The sequence below is a fragment of the Temnothorax americanus genome, unplaced genomic scaffold, assembly GCF_048541705.1.
Source record: "Temnothorax americanus isolate GAGA-0224 unplaced genomic scaffold, ASM4854170v1 Scaffold38, whole genome shotgun sequence".
In the NCBI taxonomy this organism is placed as follows: Eukaryota; Metazoa; Arthropoda; class Insecta; order Hymenoptera; family Formicidae; genus Temnothorax; species Temnothorax americanus.
Window position 1 is genome coordinate 245,980 of NW_027509526.1, and position 14,517 is coordinate 260,496.

At 31.7% G+C, this 14,517-nt stretch overlaps 1 protein-coding gene and 1 long non-coding RNA gene across 4 annotated transcripts; both read left to right on the forward strand.

Moving 5' to 3' along the window:
• Nucleotides 1-265: 265 nt before the first annotated feature.
• On the forward strand, nt 266-6,881 carry LOC143902074 (uncharacterized). 3 transcript variants are annotated; one of them, XM_077414775.1, is made up of 8 exons: nt 311-829; nt 910-1,103; nt 1,415-1,841; nt 1,951-2,205; nt 2,367-4,292; nt 4,404-4,715; nt 6,275-6,379; nt 6,460-6,881. In XM_077414775.1, exons 3-8 carry the CDS (start codon nt 1,727-1,729, stop codon nt 6,693-6,695), a joined length of 2,949 nt encoding a protein of 982 aa, XP_077270901.1. In that variant the 5' UTR covers nt 311-829; nt 910-1,103; nt 1,415-1,726; the 3' UTR covers nt 6,696-6,881. The 3 variants fall into 3 exon arrangements, with proteins under 3 accessions (XP_077270902.1, XP_077270901.1, XP_077270903.1); XM_077414776.1 differs by lacking the exon at nt 6,275-6,379 and having other exon boundaries at nt 266-829; XM_077414777.1 differs by lacking the exon at nt 1,951-2,205 and having other exon boundaries at nt 324-829.
• Nucleotides 6,882-11,951: 5,070 nt separating this feature from the next.
• On the forward strand, nt 11,952-13,640 carry LOC143902171 (uncharacterized). Its single transcript, XR_013258283.1, has 3 exons — nt 11,952-12,173; nt 12,516-12,663; nt 13,388-13,640. It is a non-coding gene; the product is annotated as an uncharacterized LOC143902171 (long non-coding RNA).
• Nucleotides 13,641-14,517: the final 877 nt, after the last annotated feature.

Consider the following 14,517-nt stretch of genomic DNA (forward strand, 5'->3'; position numbering starts at 1 on the left):
TGAAAACTATGGGCAAGTCATCTGTTCATTATCGAAGAATCTTCTGAACTGGTGTATATTGGTGTAATAAGTTAGAGTAAAACAAAATATACTTATCTCACTCTAAAGTCCTTTAAGGCTATTGCACGTGACAAAGTTTTAGTCATAAGACCGTAAGACCGTAAAAAAATAGACCAATCACAGTCGATTATTCTCCTTGAGCTAAAAGAATAATCGAGTGTGATTGGTCTAATTTCTTACGGCCTTACGATTATGACTAAAACTTTGTTACGTACAATGGCCTTTATACAATGTCAGGCAACAGGCTTTAGGAACAAGGAATAAAAATCAGAAATCATGTATAAATGCAGAATAAACAGTGACACAGGCAATAGACACAGAATTTCCATCACGTTGGAAATTCTGTGCCTATTGCCTGTTGCCAACCAATCATAGCATTCGAATTTTTTAGTTTGTAATTAACGATTTTTTGGTTATTTTATGTTCCTATTGCCTGTTGCCTGGAATTGTGCAGGGAGCTTAACTTATTGCACTAGTGTGTATATAAAATTGCAGGAGCCATAAGCAGAAGACAGAAACCATATGCGCAAGCGCTATGGTATCTGTAGAGCTTTATAAATACCATAGCGCATGCGCATATGGCTTCTGCCTTCTGCTTATAGCTCCCGCAATTTTATGTGCTTCCACCTTTAGAAATAAAACTGGCGGATATATGAAATGGTGTGAGGTTGTGTTTTCTCGAAAAGAATTCCAAGAGTACTTTCAAAAAGTATAGTATTAACGTATTCCCTCCATATAGTATTAAAAAAAAGAGAAATGACAAGAAAACGTAAGAAGATATTTTAACTAGGTTATATTAATTTACATATTCTTTAAATAATGTAATAACATATAAATATTTTTATATAGGCATTAAACGACGATCTGCTGGGATTAATCATTCAACGATCAATAAAGAAAAAAGTTTTAAAATACGCGATATAGTATCACCGAGAAAAATTAAAATAGTAAATATTGCGACAAACTGTTGAAAGTTCGAGACAAATGCTTTTAGTAGTGACACTGAAGAAATAGAATACAATAATAAAGTCGATGTATTTAATGTAAGCAAATAAATAATATTGTATATTTTTAAGTCTATATATAATATATATATATATATAACATTCTCTAATTAAAAACAAAACTAATTTTTAAAAATATGAGCCGATTTCACAGTCTCCGATTAATTTGATCCTCTGATTAAACTCACTCTGCAACTTTTTCTCACTGTCCCCCTTAGAAAGAGACGAAGAGTGAGTTTAATCGAAGGATCAAGTTAATCGGAAACTGTAAAATCGACCCTATAAGTGTGTCATTAATCTAACTTAAACTCTTTATATATGACTTGTATTGTATACTATATATGTTTCAGTTACATAATATAAATAATAACAATTTTGCTGCAAGTAACAGTAAATCAGAAAATACTTTGGATGTCAGCGAAAAAACAGAATGCAGTAATAAAACTAACATATCAAGCATACGTGATATAAGCAGTATTATAGATTCAAGTTTAATATCATATTTAAATGAAGAATCTGTTTGCACGCCTTCTGTAACTTTAAGTGAGCCACTTCTTAAAAATGATGAACAAACGCATTGCAACACAAATGACGAATTAAAAGAAAAGAGTTTAAATGAAAATTATACAAATAATAAAATTACTGATACTGAAAATGAAATAATGCCGTTGCAAATAAATAAAGAAATGCTGTCAATGAAAACTACATCAGATGAAAAGCATACACATCTAAACATGATTGAAGATAATTTTCCTACTATTAATGCAGAAATAGAAGGTAAATTTAAAATATTTTTTGTTATTTATATACTATTAGTGTGAATATTTTTATGATTTCTGAGCCTTTAATACTTATAAATATTTTAATAATTTTTTTCATTTTTTAGTTTCTAAAGACATGTATAATAAGAAAACCACTGTACATTTGGATGATTGTAATAATAACTCAAGAAAAATAACGCCAAAATGTATAATTTCTGAAAACGTTATATTTAAACCAAAATATACTATTTTGAAACCAACACCAACAAAAACTGATCAAAAAGAAGAAAGACAAGAAATATTTAAATCTCCAGAAAGAAAGAAACGTAAATTATCTAATAAAGACGATAATGTATCACCTTTGAATTTATCAAGCTATAGTAAGTAGTAGAAAAAAAAATAATTTCAAATATAAAGATTTTGTGTATAATCAACTATATGTACAATTTATTTATGCTAAATAATTTATTTTACAACATTAATGCACTTAGAATATCTTTTAAATATGCAGTTTTAAATATATACTTTTGTTTTATTTTAGATGATGGTAACAATAGTTCAAAGAATACAAATGTAACTCAAGATACTATTAGCGAATACGAGCCAACTGATGAAACTCAGATATCAGAAATTAATAAAACAGAAATAACAGAAGATTCAGAAAGTAATATTAGTGAAATAAGTAATGTTTCTGGAAACTCTAAGTATACAAATCAATTCAAATATAATGTTCCTGGAAATAGTGCATGTGATGCATCTGAACTAACTGCTGAACTATCACACGGTCCTAAAGGCGATAACAAAAAAAACTTTTGTGTATTTTGTCATACTCTACAAAGCAAAATAGCGCGTCACTTAGAAAACAAACACCGTAATGAAGATCAGGTTAAAGAGTTTTTAAACTTACCAAAAGGTTGTGCTGAACGCTTGCATAAAATAGCAAATATAAGAAAAGAAGGAAACTTTATTTTTAATGCGACAAAAGAATATAATCATGGTAGAATGATAACTGTTAGAAGACCTACACAACAAACAAAACAGAATGGTGTAAATTTTATCAATTGCCCTTACTGTGGTGGATATTATACGCTAAATAATTTAAGACACCATGCCCGATATTGTAATGAAAATGAAGAATCTTCTCGAAAAATCTTACAAAATGCTCGTAGAGCTCTTGGCAGATGTCATCCAGAAACAAGTAGAAGAATGAGAGTAGAAATATTGCCGGTTTTGCAAGAAGATGAAATAACTAAAGCTATTAGGTATGACCGTGCAATCATTCTGTATGGAAATAGTATGTGCAAAAGCCAAGTTCATCAACATCAGAACACTTATATACGGAGTCATCTACGTCTTCTAGGTCGTTTAGTATTAGCTTTGAGAAATCGAAATTCCGAAATCAAAACTTTAGCTGCTGCATATGCTCCACAATTTTATAGAACGGTCATTGAGGCAATCAATGATGTTGCAGAATTTGAGTACGAAACGAACATGTATAAACATCCAACTAATGCATCTACTCTTGGCACTTGTCTTAAAAAAATCGGAAAAATTTTAGATGTTACATATATGATAGACAAAGATGAAATAAAGCGGAAAGATGTTGATGATTTTATGAAAATCTATGATGTAGATTTTAGTGGAACTGTAAATAAAGTGGCAATAGAAACCAATACAAAAATTAAACGACAGAAAAAGACGATATTACCTCGAACAAGTGACATTAAATCTCTAACTGATTATTTGAAAAGAAAGCTAGAAGCAAATATTGAAATATTATCAAAAGAATTTTCATATGAAGTATGGAAATCATTAGCCGAGGTAACACTCATAGCCATTCAAGTGTTTAATCGTCGTCGAGCTGGAGAAACAGAAAGGATTTTAATTAACGATTATAAAAACTATGAATGTGCCTGTGGGACAAGCACTACGTGTAAAACTTCTGTAAAATCGGACAAGACTCATAATTATGTTAGATTTACTATTCGTGGTAAATTAAATAGAACCGTTCCAGTGCTGTTAGATACACAAATGTTAAAAAGTATTCAACTTTTGCTACAATTTCGAAAAGACGCTCAGGTGCCATCAAAAAATCCATATTTGTTTGGATTACCCAGTAAGGATAAAAGTCACTATAAACATTTACAAGCTTGTAAATTAATGCGAGATTTTGCAAGTGCATGTGGAGCAAAAAATGTTTCCTTACTTCGTGGTACTGCTTTGCGCAAACATGTTGCAACAAAATGTGTGGATTTAAACTTGTCAGATAATCAAGTAACGAGGGTGGCAAACTTCATGGGTCATCATGAACAAATTCATAAGCAGATTTATAGGCAACCTGTTGCTAGAGTCGATATACTAGAAATGTCAAAGATTTTATTAAAAGCTCAAGGCGCGGATACAACAACTTCCAACGAAACTGACGTAACTATGAACAATGAAAATGATCTTTCCTTCAATAATCAAGGTTAGCATTTATATAAACTTTAATTAAAAGTTAATTAAGAGTTAACTTATCATTATAATAATTGTTATATTAATGATTTAATAATCATATAATTGTGTTTTTATTTATCAGATGAATCACAGACATTTGGCGATGTAAATGAAGGAACATGTGTTGATACCTCAATAGAAGCAAAGGAAAATAAAGTAACAAAAGGGAAAAAAAAGAAACAAAAAGTAAAGAAACAAGTAACTAATTACAATCTACGGAAAAAACAGACATTTGGCGATATAAATGAAGAAACATGTGTTGATACCTCAATAGAAGCAAAGGAAAATAAAGTAACAGAAAGAAAGAAAAAGAAACAAAATGTAAAAAAACAAGTGACTTCAAATTTACGGAAAAAACAGAATATTTACTCAAAAAACAAAGGTGTAATTTATCGTAAGTATACATGTATACATGTATATATCAATTATTTCTACAAATTAGGATTAATTTGTAAACTAACAGTAAAAAATTTTTAAATATTTAAATAAAATCTTGAATAATACTTAAATACGAATTAGATTAATTACAATAATTTTGTTATAAACGGAGCATGCACTCTCTCTTTTTCTCTCTCTCTCTTTTTTTCTCTCCTTCTCTTTCTTTCTCCCTCCCTCTTTCTCTTCTTATTTTTTTCTATTTCTGTATTACTTCCTCATAGAACTAGCTTTATTTTCATAAACTTTGTATATGGACTTTTGATCGTATATAAAGCTAGATCTAATCAACTAAATTTTAAAGTATTATATATAAAATAGGAGTAGAAAAAACTGAAGAAAAAATTGTTTTTTTAGTTTTCGATGCCAATGTGTACCTTATGTTTAAAAACGCCGAAAAATTGCAATTTGAAAAAATGTCCGAATGTGTGTATGTATGTATGCGTGTGTGTATCAAAACCGATATTTTTCTATAACTCAAGAACTGATTAACCAAATCTTAAAGAATTTTATATGAAATAGGAGTAGAAATAACTAAAGATTATAATAGAATTAATAAAAATGGCTAATAATAATAACGATTTCTGTTTTAAAAAATCTACGTGTTTGCTATAATTTCCGCAAATTTTAAGCTTAATTTTTATATATATATATAGAGTATCATTACAAGTAAGTTGGTGTTGAATTTAACAAGGATCGGTGAAGGGGCTACCGATTTTTGCCTAAAAAGTTTACAAGTTATACATGTAATCTTATATATAAAGTATCATTAAAGGAAGGTTCTGAATTTGGCGAGGATTGATGAAGGAGTTACCGATATCTGCTCAAAAAGTTACATGTATAAGTTATATATGTAATTTTATATAGAGTATCATTAAAAAAAGATTGGTATTTTGAATTTGGCGATAATCGGTAAAAAAGTTCTTTTTTATAAAATTTTGAATTTTTTGAGAAATGTCCGTGGTTGCTCTAACTTCCGCCAATTTTGAGATATCAGGCCAATTATAATTCTATTATATTCTTCAGTCCTTTCTATCTTTATTTCATATATAATTCTTTAAGATTTGATTGATTAGACCCAGCTTTATACGCGATTAAAGGTCCATATGCAAAGTCCATATTGGACCATGTAGTCCGAATTCCCAAAGTCAATATTGATTTGACATTGCGTCAATTTTAAAATTCCACTTGTGCTACTAAGCTCTATCAATTCATAAAAAGATTATATTTAAAATTAAAAAAAGTGTTCAAATTAGAAACTTGCACATTGCTTCCTCATCATTACAGATCTTTACCATCCTATTTTATTTCGCTCATAAAGCTTCCTCTATGAAGAAGTCAAAACAAATAAATACTAATAATTATACATCAAATAAAATACAAGCTTCCTCATAGAGCTTTGTGAGCAAAATAAAATAGGAACAATGGTAACGATCTGTAATGATGAGGAAGCAATGTGCAAGTTTATAATTTGCATACTTCTTGTATTACTTTCGTACTTTTTTCTATTTCTAATAGGAAAACATTCGGATAGTGATATATCAGATTATTTAATGAATACAAGTTCAAGCAGTTCTAATGAGAGTGTAGTCAACGTACAAAGAAAGCAGAAGAATCAAGCATGTAAATAAATAATGATTAGATTATATACATCAAGATTTTATTCGACCACTTTTTTATGAATGACTATATTTGCATTTCAGGCCATAAAACGTGTAAAAAAAAAGTTCGATGGACGAATGAAGAAAAAACAAACGCAAAAACGTATTTTGCCAAGTATTTACGTAAAGAAAAATTACCACCTCTAGCAGTAATAGAAGAAGTAAAAAGGAAGTATAAGATCTTACAAAGCAGGCCAACAGAAGTTGTAAAAGCATGGTTAAATAATCTGTTGCAAAATAACAAAAAAGAAAAGAAGAACAAAGAAGAACAAAAATGAAGTCTACAGCAAATTCTTTTAGATACATCAATGTGCACAAATGCATCCAATCTACTTTATTATTAATTATTACCACACTGTACCGTAAAAAACAGTCATAGATTTATTTTTATTTCGTAGTGACTTCGTCATCGTTCGCAATAACCCTTCTATATAGATTCCACGTGAAAAGTGGAGGATATTTCTCTATAGATATTTTAAGAAATTATTTGATTTGTAACGCGCATGTGAGGTCAGGTAGATTCGTGTTTAAATAAGAAGATCACTTTGTTTATTTTTATTTATTTTTGAGATATTGCTTAAATTTCAATTTTTTTAGTCGCAGTCTTTTCTCGAAGTCACTTTTAATATATTTTTTTATGGAATAAGTTTGAGTAAAAAAAACAAATATACATGTTCATGATTTTTATTTTAAAGCAGCAAGCCATGTTTAAAAATTATATAATTAGACATCAGAATTTATATATGCGGATTGGTGGAAAAAAGCAATTATTAACTAAAATTAGTAATTATTATTTATAAATATCCAACATATTTATACTTAACATATTTTGCAGTATGAATATGTTGGATATTATAAATAACACAATTTCATTTATTAATTGCTTTTTTCCACCAACCTGCGTATAAAAAAAATCTGATGTCTAGTTATAATATTGACTTTATTTGTATTTGGAAATATTTATGCGTTTGTATAATGCAATAAAGCAGCACATGAAAGAGGGAGGATATTTTCTTATAGATATTTTATTTTTAGTAATCATTCGTGATTTAGAAATTATTCGATTTGCAACGCTTAAGTGAGGTCAGGTAAGTTGTAATTAACGATTTTTTAATTATTTCCTGTTCCTATTGTCTATTGCCTGGGATTGTGCAAGGGGGTTAAGTACCCGATAAATTTTTTTTATATAAAAACATAAAAATAATATAAGTGTACGTAAGCCCGGAGTATGTTCCGGGACTTTTATATGGGATATCGTTTATATTCCAGGACATTGAAGGTTTCCAGGAAAGTTTCAAATCTGTTATACAAATGTGAGAGTATATTCCAGACTGACATTTTAGGAAAATGAAACATTTCCGGAACATACTCTTCTCTGGGCATTCATATATAAATGAATATATATGTTAAGCAGTAGTAAAACAGAATAATTAAATTAAATTGTATTATTTAAATTATTATGTTTATATAATGTAATATTTATCTGTAAATGTTATTTGTATTATTATTCATATCTACTATATATAATACATAGTAGATATTGAAAATATTTTTAAAATATTTTTTTTACTGTTTTCTATTTCTTATTTAAATAAAACAAATGTATTCTTAGCCGTTTCGAAGAAAAACCTAATTTGGCAGTTTCCAGGACCATCACAGATGGTAGATTCAGGGACAGCATATGTTTCCAGGACATTCGACTATAACGGCAGGTTCCAGGACATTTTTCTATACATATAGAAAAATGTCCTGGAACCTGCCGTTATAGTCGAATGTCCTGGAAACATATGCTGTCCCTGAATCTAACATCTGTGATGGTCCTGGAAACTGCCAAATTAGGTTTTTCTTCGAAACGGCTAAGAATACATTTGTTTTATTTAAATAAGAGTTAGAAAACAGTGTAAAAGATATAAAAAAAATATTTTTAAGTGATGTCCTGGAAACTGCCCCTGGACCTACATATATATATATATATAATTCGAATAAAATCTATAATGTAATAAAATTTGAGGAGAACATACTTTCTATGATACTCTATCGATTAAAAAAAATGCATTTTTTTAAATGCATTTATTAACAAATACAATACTGGTCCAGTTATATGCCCAGTACTGGTCCGTCCGTTATTGCCAGTATTGAACCAGTACTGGCGATTAACATGCCAGTACTGGCATGGCGTTACACTCCTGTGTCGAATCTGTACTGGCACAGTACTGGCGGCCAGTACTGACACAACGGCAAACGATACTATTCCAATACTGGTCCAGTTATATGCCCAGTACTGGTCCATCCGTTATTGGCGTTACACTCCTGTGTCAAATCTGTACTGGCACAGTACTGGCGGCCAGTACTGGCACAACGGCAAACGGTACTGGCCCAATGTTGGGCCGTTTTATAAGTACAAATGTTGTCGAAATTTTTATCTTATAATAGATTAGACCATTTAAGCAATTAGACAATTTAAAGGACCAATGTAAGCTTATTGATGTAAGCTAATAATCCTCCTCAGTCCTATTACTCGTGTCCGAGCGTGGTGACTTCTCTTCATATACATGTGTTGCGCACGTAGATTATACACATTGTATATGGAACCTACAATTTAACGCCGATTTCGAAGGGGAATTTTTTTATTTATTTATTTATTTTTTTTTAAGAGAAGTTCTCGTGGCAGGATACTCTCTCGGTGGTTTGCCATTGCCTTCCGAGAGGAGAACGAGCGAATAAAATTTTCTAGCTCTACCGGGAATCGAACCCGGGACCTTTTGCTCAATAGACCAGTGCGCTGTCTACTAGGCCACGCTCGGCGGGTGGATGAAGTCACTGTTCCTCCGGCTTCCCCTCAGTACGTACGTACGTCAACGGGGGTTCCGGAAATGGCTACGGATGAACGCCGACAGCCAACGAGGGTTCAGCTCTTCTGCGCGACGGTAACGAGTTCGGGACGAAACGTTATTCTGGGGAGAAATGGCGTAGGGGGAGGAGGGAGTTTTATGGCACCTGGACAAAGTCGATTCTCGTCCATCCTGCCGGAAACGACAGACGGTTTTATGATTTATCCGTGTACTAGAAAGGGGGTTTATATACACACGAGAGAGAATCGTTCCCATAGTGACGAGAACTATGGCCGATCGAATTACGGTGAAATAACGAACGGTGCGAGAATGTTCGAAGAACTCGTAAGGGTAACGAAAAACATTGAGTAATGCGAAATGAGTTTTGAAAACGAGCAAAAGAGAAGAGATACAATGACATTTTTACGATGATTTTGAAAACAAACAACGCTGTGGAAATTGCGCGACTGAATTTAGAAAAGAGAAAACGACGATGCTGGAAACGTAATATTCTCATATCGCTCGCTTACAAGAATAAATACAACAGATAATTTTATTTATAAATAAATTTTTTATTTATTCTCATTCAATTTTATTATCTAGTTTAATTATGTGTTATCTGATTTAATTATACTATCTTATTTAATTTTATTTATTCCAGTTTTATATTTAATTGATGCATTTTTGACAATTCTTTTAATAACGATAAAATAATTAGAATATAATGTTCTCCGTTACTTTAATGACAAAGCAGAAAGTTACAATGTACTCAATCATTCAAACATTAAGAAAACATAATCGTTTCTTTTGATTGAATAAGTTTCTGCGAATCTATTCGCCTTGGACAATTGTTCGTTAGAAAAAAATTCTGAATAATCCATAAAATAATTGTTTGCCAGTGATAAAATAATAAAACACGAAAACTTGTCGGCCTAACTGGCAATAATTTAATATTAATACAACAACGTTTCGACCTCTAACTTTGGGTCCTTATCTAATTATAAGTTATTTAGCAATGATTGAATTGCGCGTCAGGTTTTGAATCTTATTATCATCGTTAAACTATATGGTCAGGAAGTATAACACATAGCGAACATTAGATTCAAAACCTGACGCGCAATTCAATCATTGCTAAATAACTTATAACTTGATAAGGACCCAAATAGAGGTCGAAACGTTGTTGTATTAATATTAAAATTATTGCCAGTTAGGCTAACGAATTTTCGTGTTTTATTCTGAATGATATATTTATTTATCGTTCAACCTGCAGGTGGTCGTGGGACTTTCCTTGGAAATGGTTCACGGAAGCCATAAATAGATGTATCCACTCATGCTCATCCACTTGTCAACACGCAGAAGAGTGTGCTATATACGTTTGCGCAAGGAGACAGTTCCTCGTTTCTTTATATTATCTGCAAGAATATATATGATGGTTACTACAGTCTGCATCTTTGTAAAGCAAATCATATATCTGACTTATAATTATAAATATATTAGAATATTTATTGCAAAATAAAATTTTCTCTTATTCAAGTCCTTTTTGGCAAAATTCTACAACGCATAGAAATATATAACAAATCGTTTAGCTCATATTATGTCTAATTACTCTATCTAATTACTCTATTTTTTAATTTAAATATTTTAATTCAAATAGACTTATTTATTTATTTAATTATTTATTTATTTATTTATTTAAATTAAACTATCGTAAAAAGTATACGTTATTTAAGATGTCTTGTTCCTACCTGTTATCAGATGTTACGCTGTAAGGGTGCCATTACATGGAGCGCGGAAACGCGGAAACGCGGAAGCGCGGAAGACAAAATTTACTAGATTTCCGTCGATCCGTTCCGTCTGTTTTGAATGAGTTAATATTACATGGAGCATATTTTGAGCGGAAAAGCGGAACGGAGAATTATAAAATATTAATTTTTAACGGTATTTATTGATTAAAATGCTTGTATTCAATAGATAAGCTGAAAAGATAAGCATATTAATAAAAATTGCAATGAATTAAGTGAACACAATTTTAAGAAATGAATACAAATGTCTATTTGTCACTATACTGTTCCGCTTTTCCGCGCAAATTGTGCTCCATGTAATATAAGGAGAAACAAACTCGCGGAACGAACGCGTCAAAATCCGTTGTCAACGCGGATACAGTATACTCCATCAAATTTCGGAGCTGTTTAATCACATTGAAAAAAAAGCTTTTACACATACTTTTCGATTACTTTATTATTTAATAAAAGTGGCAGTATAATATTATAGATCCAAACATCATGTTGATGGTTATTATGAAGTATATCTTATATGCAAGCCAGGGTACATACATAGGCTGCGTTAAGTACTGGCAGTGAATATCGAAACGCAGCCATATGTACATACATACACGATAATAGCGGATTCCGCTTTTCCGTTCAAACGTGCGGGACTCAACTCGCGGAAACGCGGAATCTAGTTACTATTCTGTTCCGCGCTTCCGCGTTTCCGCGTTTCCGCGCTCCATGTAATGGCACCCTAAGATGTCTTTTGCTGTGTATACACACCCTGTATGTGCTCTTTTGACAGCTGTCTTAACCTCTCACTTACAGCTCACTGCTGGTCACGGCCCGTCACGGCGACTCCCTAGACGCAGTGGCTCGCAGTCTCTAAATATTCGTGCGTTCCAAAACCCATCCAAAAAAAGTGTTGCAACCTTTCCGTGTACAGTCGTTCACGGAAAGGTTGCAACACTTTTTTTTGGATGGGTTTTGGAACGCACGAATATTTAGAGACTGCGAGCCACTGCGTCTAGGGAGTCGCCGTGACGGGCCGTGACCAGCAGTGAGCTGTAAGTGAGAGGTTAAGACAGCTGTCAAAAGAGCACATACAGGGTGTGTATACACAGCAAAAGACATCTTACAGCGTAACATCTGATAACAGGTAGGAACAAGACATCTTAAATAACGTATACTTTTTTACGATATTTAATTTAAATAAATAAATAAATAAATAAATAAATAAATAATTAAATAAATAAATAAGTCTATTTGAATTAAAATATTTAATTAAAAAATAGAGTAATTAGATAGAGTAATTAGATATAATATGAGCTAAACGATTTGTTATATATTTCTATACGTTGTAGAATTTTGCCAAAAAGGACTGGAATAAGAGAAAATTTTATTTTGCAATAAATATTCTAATATATTTATAATTATAAGTCAGATATGATTTGCTTTACAAAGATGCAGACTGTAGTAATTATCATATATATTCTTGCAGATAATATAAAAAAACGAGGAACTGTCTCTTTGCGCAAACGTATATAGCACACTCTTCTGCGTGTTGACAAGTGGATGAGCATGAGTGGATACATCTATTTATGGCTTCCGTGAACCATTTCCAAGGAAAGTCCCACGACCACCTGCAGGTTGAACGATAAATAAATATATCATTCAGAATAAAACACGAAAATTCGTTAGCCTAACTGGCAATAATTTTAATATTAATACAACAACGTTTCGACCTCTACTTTGGGTCCTTATCAAGTTATAAGTTATTTAGCAATGATTGAATTGCGCGTCAGGTTTTGAATCTAATGTTCGCTATGTGTTATACTTCCTGACCATATAGTTTAACGATGATAATAAGATTCAAAACCTGACGCGCAATTCAATCATTGCTAAATAACTTATAATTTGATAAGGACCCAAAGTAGAGGTCGAAACGTTGTTGTATTAATATTAAAATTATTGCCAGTTAGGCCGACAAATTTTCGTGTTTTATTATTTTATCACTGGCGAACAATTATTTTATGGATTATTCAGAATTTTTTTCTAACGAACAATTGTCCAAGGCGAATAGATTCGCAGAAACTTATTTCAATCAAAATCCAAACACTTTGTCAAGCATTATAAAGCTGATAGAAAAGCGTAAAAATAATCTTAAAGAGGCCGTATTTATTTTTACAAACCGATTTGGGAAAATGAAAGAGACCAATTGATCTGATCAATCAAAAATATCAAATGTGACGCAAGATATATAATTATCTGCATAATTTTTCTAATAATATTATTTTTATTTATTATTACCGTTTTGTAAATAACATTTTATTCAGTTTTAATTACTTCTAATACGTCTTAATATTTTTCGAGTTCAACGAGTCCTGAGCTGAGCGTTGAATAGCGGCCGAAGAGGACGACCACGACGGCTCGCGCCGCCATGGAAGCCTCGCAGCAAGGAAGATCCGCGGGAGGCCAAGGCACGGGACCGAGCTCAGATCCCCGAGACTGGCGCAAGAACGCCGATCGGTTCACCTCGCCCAGGCCTGGCACGTGAAATAATGGCGTCGCTTTTTAATATTTAGTATTTTATTAATAGACTGGAAGTTACTGATAAAATTATCTACGACATATTACTGTTGTGTAATTAACAAATTATTTATATAGTATTATAGATTTGATGTTGTTTAATATCCTTCGTAAAATATTGTTTATAAACGCACTAAAGGTACGATTTATTACATTTGATATAGAGCGAATACATTTTTTAAATTGAATATATAATAATACTTTTTGTAGACATTATGTAATAGTATTATTTGCTAATAGAATACTTAAATTTCAATATAAATTTGTATTATAATCGTTGATAGACTTTGAAGAAAAGACATGAAATAATAGCGTCGTTTTGTAATAAAAAGCTATATTTCTAAACAGTAGTTATTATTATCTGTAGAATAAACATTGTATTTTCTGTTGAATCTTCAAAATTTAATATTGTTCGACAATCATCTGCATTCTCCGACTCTACTGCACAACTAAATATCTCTTCCAATCTTCTTGAACGCCGGAAAATTAAATACAGTATCCAAAGTATTAAATCCAATTATAATATCGATATCCTTTTGTTGCTGTAATCGAATTTCCTGCGACTGGCGAACAATGTTCGGTGGCGGACTGCAAATTGTTGAACTTCTTGCCGTTTATGTGCAAGCATTGTCAGGCCACCTTCTGCAAAGAGCATTTCAATATGGTATCGCACGAGTGTTTAAAAACGGAGACCGCAAAATTCGTTGTAGGACAATCGGCAAGTTTCCTGTGCTCTAAGGAATCTTGCAAGGATGCGTCGTTGATCGAAATGCCTTGTATCAAGTGTAAGCGGCATTTTTGCGTGGCGCACAGGCATCACGGAGCTGAGTGAAACGGAGAAGACACAGAAACTGAAGAAATGGCAGATACCAAAGAAACAATTTGCAGAAACGAAAGCTATAGTAGATTAACAA

What these genes read in the sequence shown, in the direction of transcription:
- LOC143902074 (XM_077414775.1), top strand. Translation starts at nt 1,727, where the DNA reads ATGCCGTTGCAAATAAATAAAGAAATGCTGTCAATGAAAACTACATCA. An exon ending in TATTAATGCAGAAATAGAAG is followed by an intron (nt 1,842 to 1,950) that starts GTAAATTTAAAA and finishes TTCATTTTTTAG; the next exon opens with TTTCTAAAGACATGTATAAT. An exon ending in TTTGAATTTATCAAGCTATA is followed by an intron (nt 2,206 to 2,366) that starts GTAAGTAGTAGA and finishes GTTTTATTTTAG; the next exon opens with ATGATGGTAACAATAGTTCA.